This window comes from Ceratotherium simum, chromosome 2 (genome assembly GCF_057802395.1).
Source record: "Ceratotherium simum simum isolate JZ-2026a chromosome 2, ASM5780239v1, whole genome shotgun sequence".
NCBI classification, from domain to species: Eukaryota; Metazoa; Chordata; class Mammalia; order Perissodactyla; family Rhinocerotidae; genus Ceratotherium; species Ceratotherium simum.
Genome location: NC_141901.1, coordinates 894,538 through 913,622, shown reverse-complemented (window position 1 = coordinate 913,622; position 19,085 = coordinate 894,538). Strand labels below are relative to the sequence as shown.

The window sequence follows — 19,085 nt, the reverse complement described above, 5'->3', positions numbered from 1 at the left end:
GAAGGAAGGATGGAGCCAAGTGACTGACCTCAGATTCCCAAGTCAACTCAAGAGGCTGTCAGGACGATGGGAGCAGAGATCCAGGGCCCCCTGGAGATGGGACTGGGGCTGCTATCACATCCCGCCCTGTATTTATGGGAGGAAAAGCAAAGATTAAATCCCCCAGCTGTGAGTGTGTCCGAGACTCAGAGTCAGTGTCTCTAGCCCATTAGGTCCACTCTCTGACTCAGGGCACGCGACACACGCATCATTCCACAGGGCAAGGGGCAGGCTTGCTCTCACAGGCTGTCATTTCTGTCCTGGTGTTTAATAGTCCTAACGAGTGAGACAATACGTTTGCAAGCCCCTGTTAGCAGTAGGCATTAGATAAGTGATGGGTATTCAACCATTAATTCTCAACCATTAATTAGGGGGGTGTCGGCACAGCACACCCCCCAGGTAGAGCCTGTGCTGGGAGAGCTTCCTGTCTGAGGGTAGAGACGTAGCCGCTGCCTTTGGAGAGCCCCAGTCTGACCAAGGGAAGAGCCTCTGTCCTGGAGAGCCCCTTGTCCAAGGGTAAGGAGCCTTCTTGCAGGCCAAAGAAAGAGACAAGGGTCGTCGTTGCAATGCACACATTTAGTAACTATGAGAGCCTTTACGTCTGGACGAGGGAATGGAGTGGATGCTGAGGGTGCCAAAGGACGATACCTGGTACTTCAAAGTGAAGTACCCAGCAACGACAAAGCGCTGTGATCACGGCCACGACACGCGGAGGTGGGGCCTCAGGAGCAGGACCTCCCAAGACACTGCACCTGGAGGTCACTTTTCTGCGTTCCCTGAGCACTTCCTGCACGTAGGTGCACCTGCGGCCATTTTATTCCTCTCTCTTTGCCAAGGGCTGACATACCTGCCTCACCCATCTGCCCACGTCATATTCATCTCAAAACCCTGTGCTGAGCAAGTGCTCAGCAATTGTTTGGGAAAAGAAGGGAAGAAGGAAGGAAAAAAAAAAAGAGAGCATTTCCCCCGAGTTGCAGATCACAGCCCAGGAGCCGCCTTCTGGTCTGAGCCCCAAGCTGAGCTGGCCAGAGCTGGAAGCATCGGGAGCAAGGAGCCCCTTGGTCAGACTGCGCCCCTGTCCTCTCCCTGCCTCCTCCTTTACCACACTCACCTCACACTGCGTGTGCTTGTCGTTCTTGTCCGCAGGGGGAATAAGACATTTCACAAATAGTCCATTTCCACGTTGTTTGGGGCAGAATGGGTCTCCAGCTGAGTGGGTCTGGAGGAAGGGGGTGAGGAGGATGGAAGGAACTCGTGACAACCAGAAAGCCAGCCTAGGAGGACTTCTGGGGGTAGGAAGAGGCTGATTTCAGTCATGAGAGCCAGGAGGCCGGAGACAGAAGTCTGGGCTGTGCTCTCTGAGGGGTCTGAGGAGGAGGGAGAGAGGCAGAGGTGGGCCTGTGCCTGGAGACGTCACCCAGGGCTTTATAAAACGGACATGATCAGGGGGGCTGGCAGAGGGAGCCCAGGAGCACAGCTCCCCTCCCTCTGGGCGTTCATCCACCTCAGTAGTCACCACCTCACAGACGCTGCGGGGCTCCCACCATCCCAGAACGGAGCCAAGGTAGGTGCACCTGAGAGGGGTCATCCACACCTGGGAGGGGTCTGCCCAGCTGGGAGGCTCTGGAGGTGGGGGCAGGAATTCAGTTCCTGGACTGACAGATGTGTCCCAGGCAGGCAAAGGAGTTGGTGGTGATCCTTCCTGACGACCAGGTTGGCCAGATTATTCTGGGATGTTGGGGTGAATACGCTGACTTTTGCACTTGATTTGTGAAGCCAGGACCCTCCCAAGGACTCCCCTTACTGTGGTAAGAGTGAAGGCAATGAATGAACTCTCTGTGGCTGGAATTAGAGGGAGCAGGGGAACCCCTCGGGGCTCATGGGCTCATTGGGGCTCCTCTGAGCAGTTCCCCCAACTTATGGATAGCAAATCCAAACCTACCAGAGCCCCATCCCACCCTGTGAGCCCCCTGCACAGAGAACTGGGGTCCCCCCAGGAAGGAGGCCACCCCACCTCAAAAGCTTTCCAACTATGCCTGGAATTGCTCTGTTACTCACTAGGTACAAAAGCCCCAGGGGCAGGGGAACCACATTGTGGCCCCTTGGAAGCTGACAGTTCTTTTCCAAACAATTCAATTCTACCACATGTTCAGAGTTGAGGGAATCTGTGTGCGTGTGCGTGTGCGTGTGTGTGTGTGTGTGTGTGTGCGCGTGCTGGGGTCAGGCAGTGGGGGGAAACCAGAATTCTCACGTGGTGCCCATGGTAAGTGCTCTCTACGATGGGGAGGAGGCAACACGGGGTGAGAGGAGCACTACCTTCTACCCACACAGCCTGCCCTCTCCCCGCTTCCTCATTCACCATCCTGCTCCTGCAGGGCCGCTAGAAGGCTCCATCTGAAATGCATATCTACATACATTCCTCTCTGGCTCAGCCTGTTCCAGGACAAAGCCCCTGCTTGGCCCCTTCCCCAGCCTCCTTACTCTCTCCGGCAGAGCCCCAACCTCCTGGCGGGCTGCGGGGCCCGCAGTTCCCTCCACACCCAGCCCAGCCGGCCCACTCCAGCTCCCCCTGCTGGAATTGCCTTCTGTAAACCGTTCTTCATCTGGCAGACTTGTGCTCAGAAACTCAGCTCAGGTGCCAGCCCTGCTGAAAGCCTGCCTGGACCCTCCAGACCCCCCAGTCCCTGTGTACCAACTCATCTGGCCTACCAGTACAGTGTTATTTTGAAATGGCCTGCTGACGACTCAATTTCTTGTGCTAGACTCGAGATCTGGGGGGAGGGGCTGCCGGCCGCAACCCTGTGCCTTGACACACTTGTGCACACACAGTACCTAGGCGGTGCTGTGATCAGGAACGATTTCTGAACTAACCTGGACCCTATGCATCCAGGGTCTGGAGCCACAAAAGGAATGGTTTCGCACTGTTCTCTCTTATGTATTGATACTGCCTCTACTCCACGCCCCACCCCAGGCCTTAAGGCAAGTGCAGAGAGCGGAGGTCTGGTTTCGGGTGTCACAGAATCAAAGTCTGCAAGGATAAACGACCATCTGAGGGGACAGTCGGTGGCCAGTCTGATCCAATGCTCGTATTTACAGACGGAGCAATAAGGCCCAGAGATGGGCGTGATTTGCTCACGTCCCACAGGGAGGGGTGGGCAGAGCTGGGGCCAGATTCCGGTATTCCTGATCCCGGTTCAGGATTCCTACCCTCTACCCCTCGCCTGGGGCCTGGAGGGAGCTGGAAGGGGAATGGGGAGTGGGGGCGAGGACGGAAGGACGGATGGGGCTGAGCAACCGTTAGGAGCTGATGGTCCCGCCCCTCCCTCCCTCTTGCCCCCTCGCTCACCAAGAAGGCTCCAGCCCTTAGATTTAGCGCTGATGCCCTTTTCCTGAGCCTGCAGCGCCACCTCCTCCCCATCAGTTTGTCATTAATCATGCCTGTCGCACAATCTCAAAGTGCCTGATGACTTTTTCAAAGAGAAATTAAACTTGGGAGCTGGAAGCGCAACGCGGCGGGGGTGGAGGGCGTGAGAGGGTAAAGGGAAAGGGGGTGAAGGGAGGTCACGGTACACAGCTCCCATCTCAATAGCCTAAATCCTGAGGTCAATTCCATTCATATCCTCCCAGCCCGCAGAGAATAGAATATGGGGACAATTGCCCTGAGAAACCAGGGAAAGGTTTTTCTCTTCTCTGAATTATAGGCAATAAGACAATTTAATGACGGTCTTCAAGGCTGTGAAAGGCTATAAGAGAGAGAGAGTGCAAGATGATTGCCTCTTTCTTCCTTTTTTCTTGAAAAAGGAAAAGAATTAAGTTTCTATTACAGCAGGAGGGAACTGGGCCAGGTTCGAGAAAGCACATTCTAATGAGAAGAGCAGAGCACATTTATGCAGAGCCCAGCTGGAGGGAAGAAGCGCCTGCTCGCAGGCTCCAGAGAGAACATTTGATCCCAACGTCCTACCACTCCGTGACATGCCTTGCACCACGTCCCTTCACCCCTCCCTGCTCACTCCGACACATTGCATCTCACCCCTCCTTTCTACAATGTTCCTCTCAAGCAAACCTGAGATTCAGAATCCCGGCCATTCTCCAACCTGAGCAGTCTTGCCCTTTCCATCAATATGGACCCTTCCTTCCTTCCTTCCTAACTTGACTGGCCTCACCTCCTGCAGGAAGCCCTCCCTGACAATCCTCACTTAGCATGAGTTCAGCTTTAACTAGACTGTGTAAGTGGTCTCAGTCCCATTTCCATGATGCATCTGTTCAGACTCATCCCTCTCCTGGGGCCTCCAAGGACAGGGTCTGTTTCCTCCCTTCCAGGGCTCTCTCCTTCACCCAGGGCTCTGCCCCAGCACCCAAGCCAGACCCTGCGCCTCCCCTAGTCCTTCTTCCCTCTCTCTGTCTTGGCCTCAGGGCACTTCCAGGACCTGCATCTTCCCACCACAATGAACTCACTGGTTTTTTGGCAGCTGATGCTTTTCCTCTGTGCCACCTCCTTCAGGGAGACATTAGAAAAGGTGGCGCCCGCGGAGAATCCTAGATCCACAGGTATGCGCCGTCTGGGAAGAAGGGTGGGAGGGAGGAAGTGAATTGTTGCAAAGTGCGAGTTACCATATTTTTCAGATGATGGCTAGTCTATTGAAGTGAGTTTAACACTGCATCTAATGGAAGCCGGAGACTGGCCCATGCAACTCATTTAGGGGTCCCATTCACCTTGCATGTTAGGGCTGGCTTGCCGCTGTTATGGGCGTCAGGAGGCTCCCCTGGGTTCAGGCGCTTGTTAACGGCAGGGCTTCTGCACGGTTTTCTCTGCTTCACGCCAACTGCCTCTCTGTGCAGATCTATTGAGAAGGAATTTACGACGTAGGTTTCTTTTATTAGTGACCTCACACCCTTTGTGGGGAATTTAGAAAAAAAAAAAGAACCTAAACAGAAGGACAGATCCTAATTCCTGTCAACCGTATGAGTTCACTGTGGAGCTGATGAGCAGGAGAAACTGAGGCCCAAAGAGGAAAACAAACGTCCCCCAAGTCACTGATCAAACGCTCAGAAGCCCAGCAGGCGCAGAGCTCCCCAAGAGTGTGTCTCTAAGGGACACGAGCTAGAATGGAGTCAGGGGTTAACACTGCCCAGTGGTCAGCTCTCTGGGCAAACGAACCATGGCTTAGCCTCTCAGGACCTCAGCTCCTCCAGCCGTGGGACGTGGAGCAGATTCTCTCCACATTTGATTTCATTGTTACATAAGATATCCCAGATCAAAAGAACACGGCCGGATGTCCTTTGCCCAGAGCGTCTTTCCTGGGATCAGGTGTCCTTTCTGGGTAAGGGAGGCCCCCGGAGAACAACCTCACCACTGTCCTGAGACACTGAACTCTTGGCTTTTTTTGGCAAAAGGCTTTCAGCAGCCTGAGCAGTGATCCTACTGCAGGATATGGGTGTAACTGGGAAGGAAGCCCTCCCCATCTCAGCCAGGCCCTAGGTAAGGCGGGAGGGGCCTCCTAGGAAGATTATTATTAACTCTGGACCATGCCCACACTCCTCCAAAGTAAGCCAGGGAATGGAAGGGCAGGGCTCAAAGCTAACTACCCCGCCAACACACACCCACTCACACACCAGGCCTCATTTCCACTGATCTCTTGCCACAATTGGCTGGGGTTATTGTCTACTCAGAGCTAGTTGCACTATTTTACTGCCCAAAATTAGAGTGAACTCAATGAGCCTTGCATGTGCAGTGCCTTCCAAATTAGCCTCGTTAACCCTCAGTTTGAAGGGGACAGATTGATTACGCCCGGAGTGGAGGAGGTGAGCCGCCTAAGATGACCTAGATAATTCCCCACTGTTCTTCCAGGCCTTGTATTGCTTATTATGGGGTCGCAATTATTGAAGGGATGTGCGGGCACAATGAATGGTCTCAGCTCCACTTTCTTGATTTCTGTAACTACAAGCTTCTCATTAGCTTTCATATATTTAACAAGCGCTTACTGAGGCCCTACTATGTGTGTGCAAGGCACTGTCCCAAGCACTCTGAGTGAGACAGAGAGGAACGGACGCGGCTGCCGGCCCCAGGGCTCACAGTCCAGCGGAGGAGCCTGAGGCAGAGAGGGACAGAGGCCAGCAGTGAGCCAGGAAGAGGAGCAAAGCCCAGTGTTCAGCAAATACTGTCGTTTTCTATTTCCAAGCTGCACCCTGTTTGCTTCCTAAAAGGAAGTAATGTAATATAAAAGCTATTTAGGATAATTCTGGAAAACATTTGAAATCAAAGCTATGTTGAAGAAGGGAGGAGCAAATGGCTTCACCAGCCAGGCTGAGATGCTGATGCTGATGGTGCCCGGCACTGAGCGCTGGGCTTCCTCGAGGTCAAGGCGCAAGAAGGAAGCACAGGATGGGCACGTGCGTAGGTAGGTATTCTAAAGCCGCCTCTCGTGAGCCAGCCTCACCACAGCCTCTCCCTGTGGCTCTGTCCTAGGCCGGCGGCTCGGACCCCTGGCGCTCCTGGCCCCCTGGGCGCAGAGCCCGCGCCGCGCGGAGGGGAAGCCCGCCCTGGCCGGGCCGCGCCCTCGGGGGGCCTGGCTGTGCCCGCCTCCGGGGAGCTCCGCGGGGCCCCAGCGCCCGGGCCCGTGCACCCCCCGCAGCCGCCGGATCCCCGCGCCCCGGGGTGCCGCGCCGGTACAGCGGGAGAAGGCGCTGCCCGCCTACAACTGGAACTCCTTCGGGCTGCGCTACGGCCGGCGGCGGGCGGCGCCCGGGACGCCGCGCGGAGGTGCCGCGCGGGGCTGAGCGCGCGGTGGTGGCTCTGGACGACCCCGCACGGACGAGGGTCCGAGCGCGCGGGGCCGGGGCTGGGGGCAGGGCAGAGGGAGGATGACTGGAGTTTCTGTCCTGAAGCGATAAAGGAAATGCTGCCGACTCACCCACGTGTGATTTGTGGCTCATTTTTGCAAGCAGCCTGGATGAGGTTGTTTGCCTTCTCTCCCCGATCGGGTCTTTAGCTGGTTTTACGTTGGCTTTACTGTTACCGAGGTCAGGGCTTTTCAGACTAGAGGTGGTGAAGGACCAGGTGTTTTTTTCCCCCAACCCGGGGTAGACCAATACTTTTAAACACACACACACACTAAAAATGAATCACTAAAAAAACTGAGAAATTTTAAAAAAAGCTAATGAGAAGCTCAAATCGGATGCTGCTTGGGTGTTTCAGCAATATCAAGTTTCCATAAAAATTTCTGAAGATGTCTTCTTAATTCCTACACTTGTCTCGCTGCGAAGGGGTAACAGACACTTTGCACAGAGGCATGGGCCACGGCCCACACTTTGAGTAGCACTGATCTAGGCCAGGGGAAGGCGGCCGCCTTAGGTACCTTCTCCTTTCCCTGGGAAGTTTTCAGCCAGTTGGACAGCTTGATCTGGAAGATCGTGCCAACCACTGCCCTCTCCACTGAGGGTTAAGTATCACCCCAACCCCACAATCAGACCTCTGCACGTGCTTAGCCCAAGGCACTGAGCCCCACTCCACATTCAAGGGGTGTCAACAGTGGACTGGGCCATCCATCCCTTGCCCCCTGGGAAGCCCTTGGTGAGTCCACCACTTTACGTGTATCACTTCTCCGCACCCTCGTAACCACCCAGGGAGCTGGGCATGCATTAGCCCTGTTCCACATGTGAGAGCCCTGAGGTTCAGAAAGATAAATGACTTGCTCAAGTCCCACAGCCAATGAGAGGCAAGCCTAACCCAGCTCCTGACACCAGAGCCTGGCTCCCCCACTGCACTGTCACTCCTCTCTGAAATGGCAGAGTTTCCATCTGAGTCAGCCGTGGTGGACATCAGGAAAGGGCAGTCTGCCTTGTGGGGACATTCCTGGAGGCCCGATAACAGGGGAGTTGGAATTGCTGTGGGAAGGAGCAGAGCTTGCAGTAGGGAAACCCCAGGAAAGCCCCTTTTTTGCACACAAGAAAACCCAGCCCTATCTGACGGATGCAGGCCACCCCTACCCTGCTTGGTCTAGGAGGAAAATGTTCTCTCCCAGAAGGATTGTGGGACCCACCACCACCCTGTGAAAGGCCACAGTGTTCCACCCATTACAGAAACCAGGACTCTACCCGCTGTTGCTATGGCAACGAGATAGGCTGCCATGGGAACATGACAACCCACCCACCCCCATCTCTACCCTGAAACAGTCCTCCAGGATCTCTCACATTATCAATGCTGCTGTGAGCTCATGTCATACATGGCATGACAGGGGATGCTGTGGCTATTTGGAAAGGCATTTCATCCCCCAAACCTCCTGGGATGTGTCCTTGTACCTCTGGGAGAGGGATCACAAACTCAGCCTCAATTCTGAGTCAGCTGTTCTCCTCCTCCCTGGACAGTCCTTTCCCTGATGAAGACTGTGGGGCGAGAGGCTGCTGGGTCTCTGAAATCTGCTCTTAGCCAGCCTGATTTTACAAAATTCCCTGTGATCCCCTCTAGCCCTTCCTCAAAGGCTTAAGTTTAGGCAGATAGGAGGCAGGAGTGTGTGTGTAGTTTCAGGGGCAGGAGAGTGACGCATGATCTCTAGTGTAGGAAGTAGGCCTGTCTGTGTGAGAGGGATAAATATGAGAAACTGTGTGCATGTTCACATCCAGGATTCTGTGTGACCCTGTGTGTGGCGTGGGCTCTCTCGACATTTCAGGCCCCATCAGTTGCCCCTGCTCCGCGGTGTCCCGCAGGATCTCTGTGCTCGCTGACTCAGAGGCCCTGCTTCAGCAGGAAGCGGGAGGAGAGCTGTGTCTGCCTGCCCCATGCCTCTTGTGCCAGGACTGCTGTGTGTGAGACCCTGGGCTTTGCGGTTCTTTGCCCTATGTCTTGGGGAGAGATAGGGGTCTCCATGGGACAAAGGGGTCTTTGTTTCAGAGCAGGCTTCCAGCTTGACTCTGAACCTGCTCCACAGATTGGAGGGAGGGTGTAGGGCAGGTTGGAGGCCGTGAGGGGCTATAAACATTATAAGCCCCAGGGACTCCTGTCCGTGTGTCCAAATTTTCTGGGTGAGCTCGGAGAGCTAGGGGACCAGAGCCCAAAGACTTGGAAACAGTGGGGCTGCCTAGGAGTGCTCAAATCCTAGGATCCTCCCTGGGATCTCTGGACAGTCCCTAAAGGGCAAGAAACCAGGAGGGCCTGGGCATCCCTCGCTGGAAGAAGGTGCAGTGGGAGAGTCTTCTTTCCAGGTTCCACCCCTTTTGGAGAGTCTGTTATGCTAGTAGGGAGCTGGTCTCACACCCCTATGGAAAGGAATTGGGGGGCGGGGGTGGGAGGGGTACAGAGAGAGTTCTGCCTCTAGTATCACTCTTAATACATTAACAAGCAATTTTTGAGTCCTCTCAGTGCGCCAAGCACAGGGCTACCCCATTTCATCCTCACAACTGCCTGAGCGGGCAGTACATCCCCATTGTATAGAAGAGGAAACTGAGGCTCCGAGAGGTTAAGTGGTGTGCCCAAGGTCAGATAGCTGGAAAGTTACAGAGCCAAGAACAGACTCGCACATTCTAACTCCAAATGCCATAATCTTCCTACACACTAGTCTTCCTTTTTTCTCTGGTCCTGCTGCGTGGCAGAGCCAACCCTTTTCCTGAATGATTTGTCTTCGGAAGCAGGTCCAGCAGCCAATGTAACTCTCTCCCAGTCCCTCTCTAGACTTCTTTGATGATAACACAGGTGAAGTCACCAATCCCCAGAGCAGGCCTCCTCCTCTCAAACCTCCTGCCAGGGCCCAACCATCTGGGTTTTGCCCCGTCTGTCTCCTTCTCTCTCTGGAAGCAGCTTCCCCAAGTCCAGACTTGGTCACAGGGAGGTGAAGGACGTCAAGTTGAGGAGAGCTAGCATGCCCTTCCTCACCTTCAGTGCCTTCTTCCATTTGGCAGACATCAGAGCCCCACACATTTCAGTGCTTGGCCAAGAGCAGGGAGCTGGGGACAGGACTTGGTTTTTGTTTTGGGGAGAGCCAGGACACAAGAAACAGCCCCCACCTTCACCACCTTCTCAGATTTGACTTTCCTACAGTTTCTCTATTATCTGTCCAATATAGTCTTTTTATTTTTAAGTTTCAGCGCGTAGTTGTGTAGCCTAGTTGTTAGCTTAATTCTCTATGTGAGCCGCCTGGCTCCACTACTGGGAAACGAACCCGGGCCATGGCGGTAAGAGCGCCAAATCTTAACCACTAGAAGGGCTGGCTCAATCTGTCCAATATAGTCTTAACAACTGTCCCTTCAACATATCACCTCCATGAAATGTTACAAAGTACCACTTTGACACATTTATGAGTCACGCACTCCCTAAGCCTCTGAAGACAACGTGAATAAGAGCGGTATCAACTCTGAAGGACAAAGAGAAGGGAGAGGAAACCACAGCAGACAAGAAATGATTTTCAAGAAACCAGATTTTCAAGATGAAAATTAGATGGAGGGCTTGGGCGAATGAAGGAAGCCACAACCTCAAAGCCAGCAAAGGAGGTTACTAAAGGGACATGGTGGGTTCACCGCAGGACCAGGTCTCGGTGCTTGGAGGTGTCTGGGATGAATCTGGACTGAAAACAGTAGGACTGACAGCAAATCTGTACATGGAGAAGTTAGACTTCCTGGTCTGCTCTCCCCAGCCAACACAGCCAGGCTATCCTGCTTCCACACCAGGAAGAGGCTGGAGGGTTCTTCTTTTGAGGACTCAGTAGAGACCTCCAGTCATGGAGACACAAGCACATGAGGATGGAGATAGAGAGTGGCTGACAAGAGAGGGACTGTGTGCAAGTCTGTCTGGGTGAGCCCCCAGCCCCATCCTAAGCCCTTCCCACTACACAGGCAGCAAGGTTGCCTCCCCAGACCCCAGGGGGGAGATGGAGGCCCCAAAGAAAAGACCATCAGATAGTGACATGGAGGGTGCCTGTCTTAGTCCATTCGGGCTGCTGTAACAAAATACCACACACTGGGTGGCTTATAAACAACAGAAATTTATTTCTCACTGTTCTGGAGGCTGGAAGTCCAAGATCAAGGGGCCCCAGGTTTAGTGCTTGGTGACAGCCTGCTTCCTGGTTCATAGTCATTTTGCTGTGTCCTCATGTGGCAGAAAGGAAGAGGGAGTTCTGTGGGGCCTCTTTTACACTAATCCCATTCATGAGGCTCCACCCTCATGATGTCATCACCTACCGAAGGTCCCACCTCCAAATACCATCACATTGGGGGTTAGGTTTCAACTTGATTTTGGGGGGACATGGACATTCAGTCTATGGCAGTGCCCCAGGGAAAAGCCAGCTCAGAGGCCCCCCTAGCGTGAGGTGCACCAGCCCTGCCCCCGCACACTGAGTTTCAAGGCCCCTCCACCCGTCTCTCTCTTCACTGTGAGTCGAGAGCCAAGGAGTCCCAGGAGTTTGAGGGAAACCTCCGGTTGGGAAGAGACCAAAGCTAACAAACACAGAGAAGAGAAACACCGTTTAAAGAAAACTAGTCTGTAATGAAGATTCTCAGGGGCATCAGAAAATTTTGCATCCATGAAACAAGTAGTGGATGCAATAAATATAAGAGTAGTCAAAGAATCAGAAAGGGCCCTTGGAAGTTAAAAATATAGGAGAAAAAAATTTTTAAAGAAATAAAAGAGTTGGAAAATAAAGGTCAGAAAATCTCCTGGAAGGTAGAAGAGAAAGAAATCAGGAGATAAAATATAAGAATCTTAGAAAACAAACAAAAGTTGCAATAGCCTAGTAATATGAGTTCCAGAAGAGAGAAAACAGAAAATGGAAGGAAAGAAATGACCAAAGAACTGATGTGGGCTGATTTCCCAGAATGGAAGGACATGAGTTTCCAGATTGAGGGCATCCACGGAGTGCTCAGCACACGAATGGAAAAAGACCCAAAGACAGGGAGGAGGAGAGGGGGTGAAAGGCCCTTCAGATAAACCCACGGGAGTCGCGGTCAGAACTGCACCAGACTCAGGAAAATCAGAAGATATTGGAAAAACAACTGCCAATTTCAGAGAGAAAATAAATTTCAACCTAGAATTCTATTCACAACTAAACTATTTGGAGTACAGGTCGAATGGAAACATTTTTAGACGTGCCAGGACTGGAAACGTTTGCTTCTCAGCAAGCTTCCAGAGTACATGCTCCGCTTAAACAACAGTGCAAACCAAGGGAGAGGAGCCCTCGCAGCCTGAGACAGAAAGCCACAGAGGACACAGCACAGATGCCCCAGACAGTGAGACAGCAGCGTGCCGCCCACCCGGGGCACGGAGCTCTGGGAGAAAGTCCCACTGTACATACCTGGGCGTTCACCAGGTGGAAAGGGGGTGTGAGCATCTGGATAGAATTCATAGGATCAAAGGAAAACAAGGAGTGGAAAAGGGGGAAGGGGCAATGATGAACTTAACGAAAAGCAAAAAATTACACATGAAAGGAAATGTAATGATAATACACAATGAACAATAGTTTAATTAAAATAATGTGAATACTGACTTTTGATTTTGCCAAAATTGGAGGGGCAGAGTATAAGAGAGAGAAATCCTCATCTGCCATAAAGGAAGATCAATAAATAATGTATAAAATAGAAAAATTAAGAAATGGCAGAATAAGCATGACCTTCAGGAGTATGGGCTACCGACAACAGCAAAATAGCCAAGAGAGTTGAAAGGTGTTGCCTCTGTGGAGCAGGGCTGGCGGCTGGGGGCTGAGGCCTGGGGGGCTGGGGGCTGGGGTGCTGGGGGGCTGGGGGCTGGGAGATGGAGTGCTGGTGTGCTGGAGGCTGGAGTGCTAGAGGCTGGGGGACTGGGGGGTGAGGGCTGGGAGGCTGGGTGCTGGGGGCTGGGGATTGGGGTGCTGGGGGCTGGGTGCTGAGTGCTGGGGGCTGGGGCTGGGGTGCTGGGGGCTGGAGGCTGGGGACTGGGGGCTGGGGTGCTGGGGGCTGGAGGACTGGGGCTGGGACACTGGGGACTGGGTGCTGGGAGCTGGGTGCTGGGGGCCTGGGGCCTGGGGGCTAGGTTCTGGGGGTGGGAGGGGCTGGAGGCTGGGGTGTGGTGGGCTGGAGGCTGGGGGATTGGAGGGCTAGGGGCTGGGTGCTAGGGGCTGGGGTGCTGGGGGACTGGGGGCTGGGGGCAGGTAGAGGGGCTGGGGGCTGGGGTGCTGGAGGGCTGGAGGCTGGGGGATTGGGGGCTAGGGGCTGGGGACTGGGGCTGAGTGCTGAGGGGCTGGGGTGCTGAGGGACTGGGGGTCACAAGGCTGGGGGACTAGGGGGCTGGGGCCTGGGGGGCTGGAGACTGGGGGCTGGGGCCTGGGGGCTGGGAGGCTGGGGGACTGGAGGCTGGGATGCTGGGGGCAGGGGTGCTGGGTGGCTAGGGGCTTGGGAACTGGGGGCTGGGTGCTAGGGGCTGGGTGCTGGGGGGCTGGGGGCAGGTTGGGGGGCTGGGGGGACTGGGGACGGAACTGATGACTGCTGGTTTTCATGATAAGCCTTTTAGTTCTATTGGTTTTTGAAACTAGAGTGTTTATTTTTCTGATAAAAAATAATAGGAAAGCGGGAAAGAAGAAAGGGAGGGAGGGAGGAAGAGGCTCATTTTCTGGGAAAGGCATTCTTGGGATACAATCTCTTTCCCTAACAGCCCTCCCCCATCCCAGCTGCACTTCTGCTGGGGACACTCTTAGCACACAAAACCTCCCATCAGAACACTGTCGCTGCATCAAGCCCCCAACCCCACACACACTCCACTGAGCTGCTCCGCTGTCACGCCCTCCTCTGGATGAAGAGACTCTAGTTTACGCTTTTTGATAATAAAACAGACCTTTGGCGCCATCTGGGAAAAAGCAATTTATGATGTGTCTAGCTTTCATGCCACAGAATATGGTGTCTGTTCCCACTACGTTGGGTGCATCTTATTTCAGGAAGACCCCTTTGACCAGGCTCTCCTACCAAGTACCCCCTTGCCAATCCTCCCCTGGCCCCTGCAGCTCCCGAGACCCACGTGACCCTGCCTTCAATTTTCTTGGCTCACCACTTGAGCAGCCCTCAGGTTGGGATCACCCCAGCCCTCTAGCTGAATTTCTGTTCCTCCAAGGTCCCCTGAACAAACAGCTAAGGATGCCTGGTTCTCTCCACCCCCGCCCAAGGTTCTCCTGCTCCCCAATGCCTTCCCCACAGCTCTCCAAGTAATTACGCCTCCCAGAGGGTCCACCCACACAAGGCAGCCCTGGCTGTTATTAAACTCTTTCTTTCCCTCTCAAGGCCCCAGCTGCTCATCTCTGCTGAGTGCTCATCTCTGATGAGCTTAGTGCCCCATGTGATTGAAAATTCCTCTGAGGAGCCAGCTGGGGCCCTCCAGGGATGGGAGTGAAGCGTGATGTAGGGGGAAGACAGGTGGAAGACAGACATGTCCATTTTTTACCTTTACTGCTGCTTCTCTGTTCACTTTGTATGAACAGAAGCAGGACCAGCCCAAAGACGTTTAGCTCCTCAACACTAAACTTCAATAAGTCCAATTTCCACCTTTTCACCACCTTCTCCAGGGCAGTGGTCATGGTAAGAGTTTTCCACGAAACTAATAATGGCCAGGAATAAATCCATGCCCGTTTCAAAGCAGCATAAAACGGGTTCTTTTACTACCAGCCTTCTCTCCCTCTACCCTTGACCTCTGCTGGCCACTCCCAGCCTTGGTCACAATACCCAAATTTCTTTGGGATCTTTATCATGGAGCAAAGTGGGATTTGGGGCCATTTTTAGAGAAACCCTGAGCACCACCTGTCTCCTGAGAGACCCCCAGACCACCCCCCAGCCCTGCCCCCACTCTCTACACTGAGCTGTGGGATCCGAAGAGAGGAGAGGGCCAGGCTCTGAGGGATTTACGCTTCCCCGACCAGTTCTCACGTCCTGGGTCTGCCCCACTGGGAAAAGGCAGGTGCACGCAAACCTTCCCTCTGCCTCCGCCAGCTCCGCTTCCCGCGACCTCAAGCTGATGCAGCCTGGGGCCCAGACGTGGGATCCTGGGGAGTCTCTGTGAGAAAAACTGGAGCCCTGGGCTGCCGGGGCTTGGGGGATAACTGATATGGGTCCCTGCCCACTCTGCTTTCCACCCCACAGCCCAGGGCACTGGAAGGCCCAAGTTCAGACAGGAGAGACTCTAGTGGCGGTTCCACATCCCTTCTGCACTATCTCCACCAACAGTGGAAATGGAAGAGCCATAGGTCAGGCAACCTGGCCGAGAGTCAGGCCACACAGACTCCTCAAAGACCAGAGCTGGCTGTCCCAGGGTCGGAGCTGACCACCTTGCAGGGCGCTCACTCCTACTGGGCAGGCCGACTGCTAGACAGCTCTTCCTCAGAACGGAACTCACACAGGACCCCTTCTCTCTGCCACTCTTCACGGGCCTCAGTTCTGTACTGTAGGGCTGCACAGATAGGTCTGGCTCTGCTTCCCTTGGAAAATCCTTCAAGGGCTTTATGACCCCCTGGGGCATCTCTCTCCTGGCTAAGCTGCTGCAGAGCCCTTGACAGACCTTAAGGACTGGGTTTCAGGATCTTTGCTCATTCTGATTCCAGACCATGAGGAGTTGTGCTTGGATGTGGTACCTGGTCTCTGGTCTCAGGATCTCGGGCCCACAAAAGTTGAGAAGGTGGACTGAGGGGAGCCATGAAAAGAGCAAGGAACAGCTGCCAGTCTCCCAGCTTCTGAGCTGGAGTGATCAGGAGAAACAAGAAACTGTTATTTCTGGATCCTGTTAGCCTCTTAGAAGTTATTTCCTTGCCTCTCCTCTGGTCCCCTGCAACTCTTGTCCACAGTTTGACAGCAGCCTCGTACTGTCGTGAGTCTCTCTCCTGGTGAGGCTGTTCACACTTCTGATTCACACTTGTGTTCCACTGCTGGTCTCCGGGTAGCATGTGGGTGTGTTGCACACACTGGCAGGAGACAGGGATGTGAGGAGGGAAGGCATTTTTCGTTGGAGAGTGCCTGGGGCCACAGGGGGCCTAGACTTTTTGGCTGGACCCTCTGGCCCTGCCTTTGCCATAGAAGAGTCTTGAATGTTAAGCTAAAATATATGTCACGGTCCTGCTACAGTATACTGGATATCCAACCTCAGCTAGGGGTGGGGCTTGCTGGGGCGGGGGAAAATCCCTTTTCTTTCCTTCTTGTGTTCTTATGGCTGGACTAATAATAAAATTGACACAAAACCAGATTAACAGGAGAAAAACTCAGTTTAATACATACGTACTAGAGATCATAAAGAAATGATGCTCAGAGAGTGAACAAAGCAGGCAGTATAACTTTTACAAAACGAAACAATAAATTTGTGAAGAATTGACAGAACAAAGAAACTTAGGTTTAGGGTACATAAATAGTGAGGAATTTAAGCAGAGTTTAGGCTGGAGGTAATAAATTAGCAAGGTCTGTTTATACAGGATTCTCAGCCCTGAATTCCTAGCTCTGGTGACGAGGATTCAGGGGAGCACCTTTCACAGGGGAGATTGATTTCCTGCTTTCAGGAGGAACAGAGAGAGGAGGGTCAGAAAGCCCTTTGTGCTTCTCAAGTAACTTTAATTCAAAATACTCAACATGCTATTGCCAGATATTTGGGGGTGGCCTGCCCTGGGCCCCAACCGGCTTTAAAAAGCTCCTTCCTGCGGCAAGCTCTGAGGGGCTGGCAGCACTCTCTACAGCCGAGCCACAGCTCAGCACCTCTCTCTTTTGAACCCTGTTGGCTCTGCCAGTCATCTCTGACACCCCCAGTCACACAGAGGGGCCAGGAGTCACAAGGTGGAGTGCTCAGCTCGTCCCTCCCTGAGCTCTCTGCAGCCTCAGCCTCCTTATCTGAACAGTGGAAATGAGAGAGAACGCCCCCTTCCCAGGGCTGCTGAGAGGATGAAACACATTCATATGCAAAGTACTTCACGGTACATTGTAGGTGCCCAATAAATGGGGTTGGTTACTCTGTTCTGAAAGCAGCCTCCAGGCTGACCCCTTCTCCCCACTTGCTTTCTCCCTGCTCCTTGCTCCTTCTGCTCTAGGGCTGGGGAGAGGGGAGGGAGAGGAAGGGTGGGTGGTCAGTCACACGCGCTGGCCATGATAGGTCACAGGCTTGTCACGGTCTGTTGGTGGGAAAGGAAAGAACATCACTGTTAAGCCAGTCTCCTGAGATTCCTGACCGACTCTCCATCAGCAGAGGGCCTCAAGGTGGGGAGAAGTGAGGTTCTGGGGCAGGGCACCCCGCCACCTTGGCAGCTGGACCCACGTGTAACACAGGATATGGTACAGGGGAGATGCAAGGCCCCACTCTGCCACTTACCAGCTGTGAATTAGGACACATTACTTTTCTCCAGGTCTTGGTTTCCTCCTGTGTTAGGGGGATACCAGTTCACTCGCCTCCCAGGACTGATGTAGACACGGGGAGAAGAATGTCCTCCTCTCAGGCCCTTGCTTTCTGCCCTGGACCTTCCCTCACTCACTCAATGTCATTACTGGACTTGCAGGTCCCGCCTCATCATTTATCAAGGACTTGGGCTTCTGGCTTACAGCTTTCCTCCACCCCGTGTCCTCTGCATCCTCCTGGATGACATCACCATCCACGCAGATGGTGACCCAGCCAGCACCCTGACCTCTTGGCTCCTTGAGTGCCCTCCTTCCAATGGCCTCACCCCCACTCCACTTCAGCCATCCACCCTCACATCCTGCTCTGGATTTGCCATCACTTGTAACTGCTCCACCTCCAAAGAGATTATCTCGAAGTCCCACTCTTGACCAGCTCTTTGCCCTCCAACTTTATGCTTCAACTATTCCCACCACTGCTGCTCTTTCTTCTCACCCATCTGTGGTCCTCTGCTTCCTTCCAGTTCATCCATCCCTCCTGTGTTGACTTCTCTCCACATCTACCTTCTGGTCCACAGTCTATCATTCAAGAACATTTTTGCTAGACCCTGAATCTTTTTGTCCCTCATCTTTGATCACCACATCTGGCATCATCCCGGCCCTGGATGAAGTCACCCATGTACTTTCTCCGCATCTGTACCCAAGCAGCCAAGCACTGTAGTGGTGGAAGGAGAGTCAGAGAACAGGGCAGACTGGCTTCCTGTATAAAGTCATCATCTCCAGCCATTAAATGTCTTAATTCCTTTCAGAAATCCTCCTAGTTTCCCTGGCCATCTTCTTCCCACTTTCCATCATTATTTCAGACCTTCTCCATTTTCCTCATACTTCCAAACCCCCTCCTATCCCCAACTCCCAGCAGAGGTCCTTACTCCCTTCTTGTCCGAGAAGATAATAGTCACCAGACAGAAAGTCCCTCAGCTTCCAATACCAAGCAAATGAACCACAAGAGGGCACATGCCCTACCTTCCTGTCTTCCTTTCCTAGCAGTGGTCCACCTGTGCACTCCTGCCCTCTCAGGAATTCTACTGTCTTGAGTATCCCTTCCTGTCAATGGAGTCCTTTCTAGGCCTTTAAATATATTCAACTCGTTCCTGTCTTTGGAAAGGTAGGGGGAGGTGGGGGAGGGGGAGGAGAAGGAGAGAGGGAGGAGGAAGAGGGCTGGGGATGGGAGGGGGGAGGGGGAGAGGAGAGGAAAGAGAGAGGTGGAGAGGAGAGAGGAGAGGAGAAGAGAAGGGAAAAGAAGAGAAGAGAAGAGAAGGGAAGAGAAGAGAAAGAAGAATGAAAGGAAGAGAGGGAAGGAGGGAGGAGACAAGAGAGAGACCTCCTTGTCGGTCCTCATTTCCCTCCAGCTATAACCCTCTTCCCCCTTCCTTACAGCCCAGCGTCTCAAAATTGCTGCCTATACTGTATTGCCTTCATCTCCCTACTACCCATCACTCTTCCACCAATCCCTGTCTGGATTCCTGTCCCTCTGCATCACCAAAAAAGCTCTCACTAACAGCACCAATGACTGCATGTCTATCTTTTAACTCACATCTTGCCTGACGTTTTAGCAGCATCCACCATTGCTCACTATCCCCCATTAATGGCTCTCCTCCTTCGACTTCAGGGACACTTCCTGGTTTCCTCCTGCCTCTCTGCCCTCTCCATTTGGTTCTCCTCTGCAGACCCTTCCTCCACTGCTGGTC

At 53.5% G+C, this 19,085-nt stretch overlaps 1 protein-coding gene across 1 annotated transcript; it reads left to right on the top strand.

Moving 5' to 3' along the window:
• The first annotated feature begins 4,436 nt into the window (after nucleotides 1-4,436).
• KISS1 (KiSS-1 metastasis suppressor) lies at nucleotides 4,437-6,816 on the top strand. Its single transcript, XM_004425136.3, has 2 exons — nucleotides 4,437-4,587; nucleotides 6,506-6,816. The coding sequence occupies exons 1-2, from the start codon at nucleotides 4,485-4,487 to the stop codon at nucleotides 6,814-6,816; spliced, it is 414 nt and encodes a 137-aa protein (XP_004425193.3). The 5' UTR covers nucleotides 4,437-4,484.
• The last annotated feature ends 12,269 nt before the right edge of the window (nucleotides 6,817-19,085 follow it).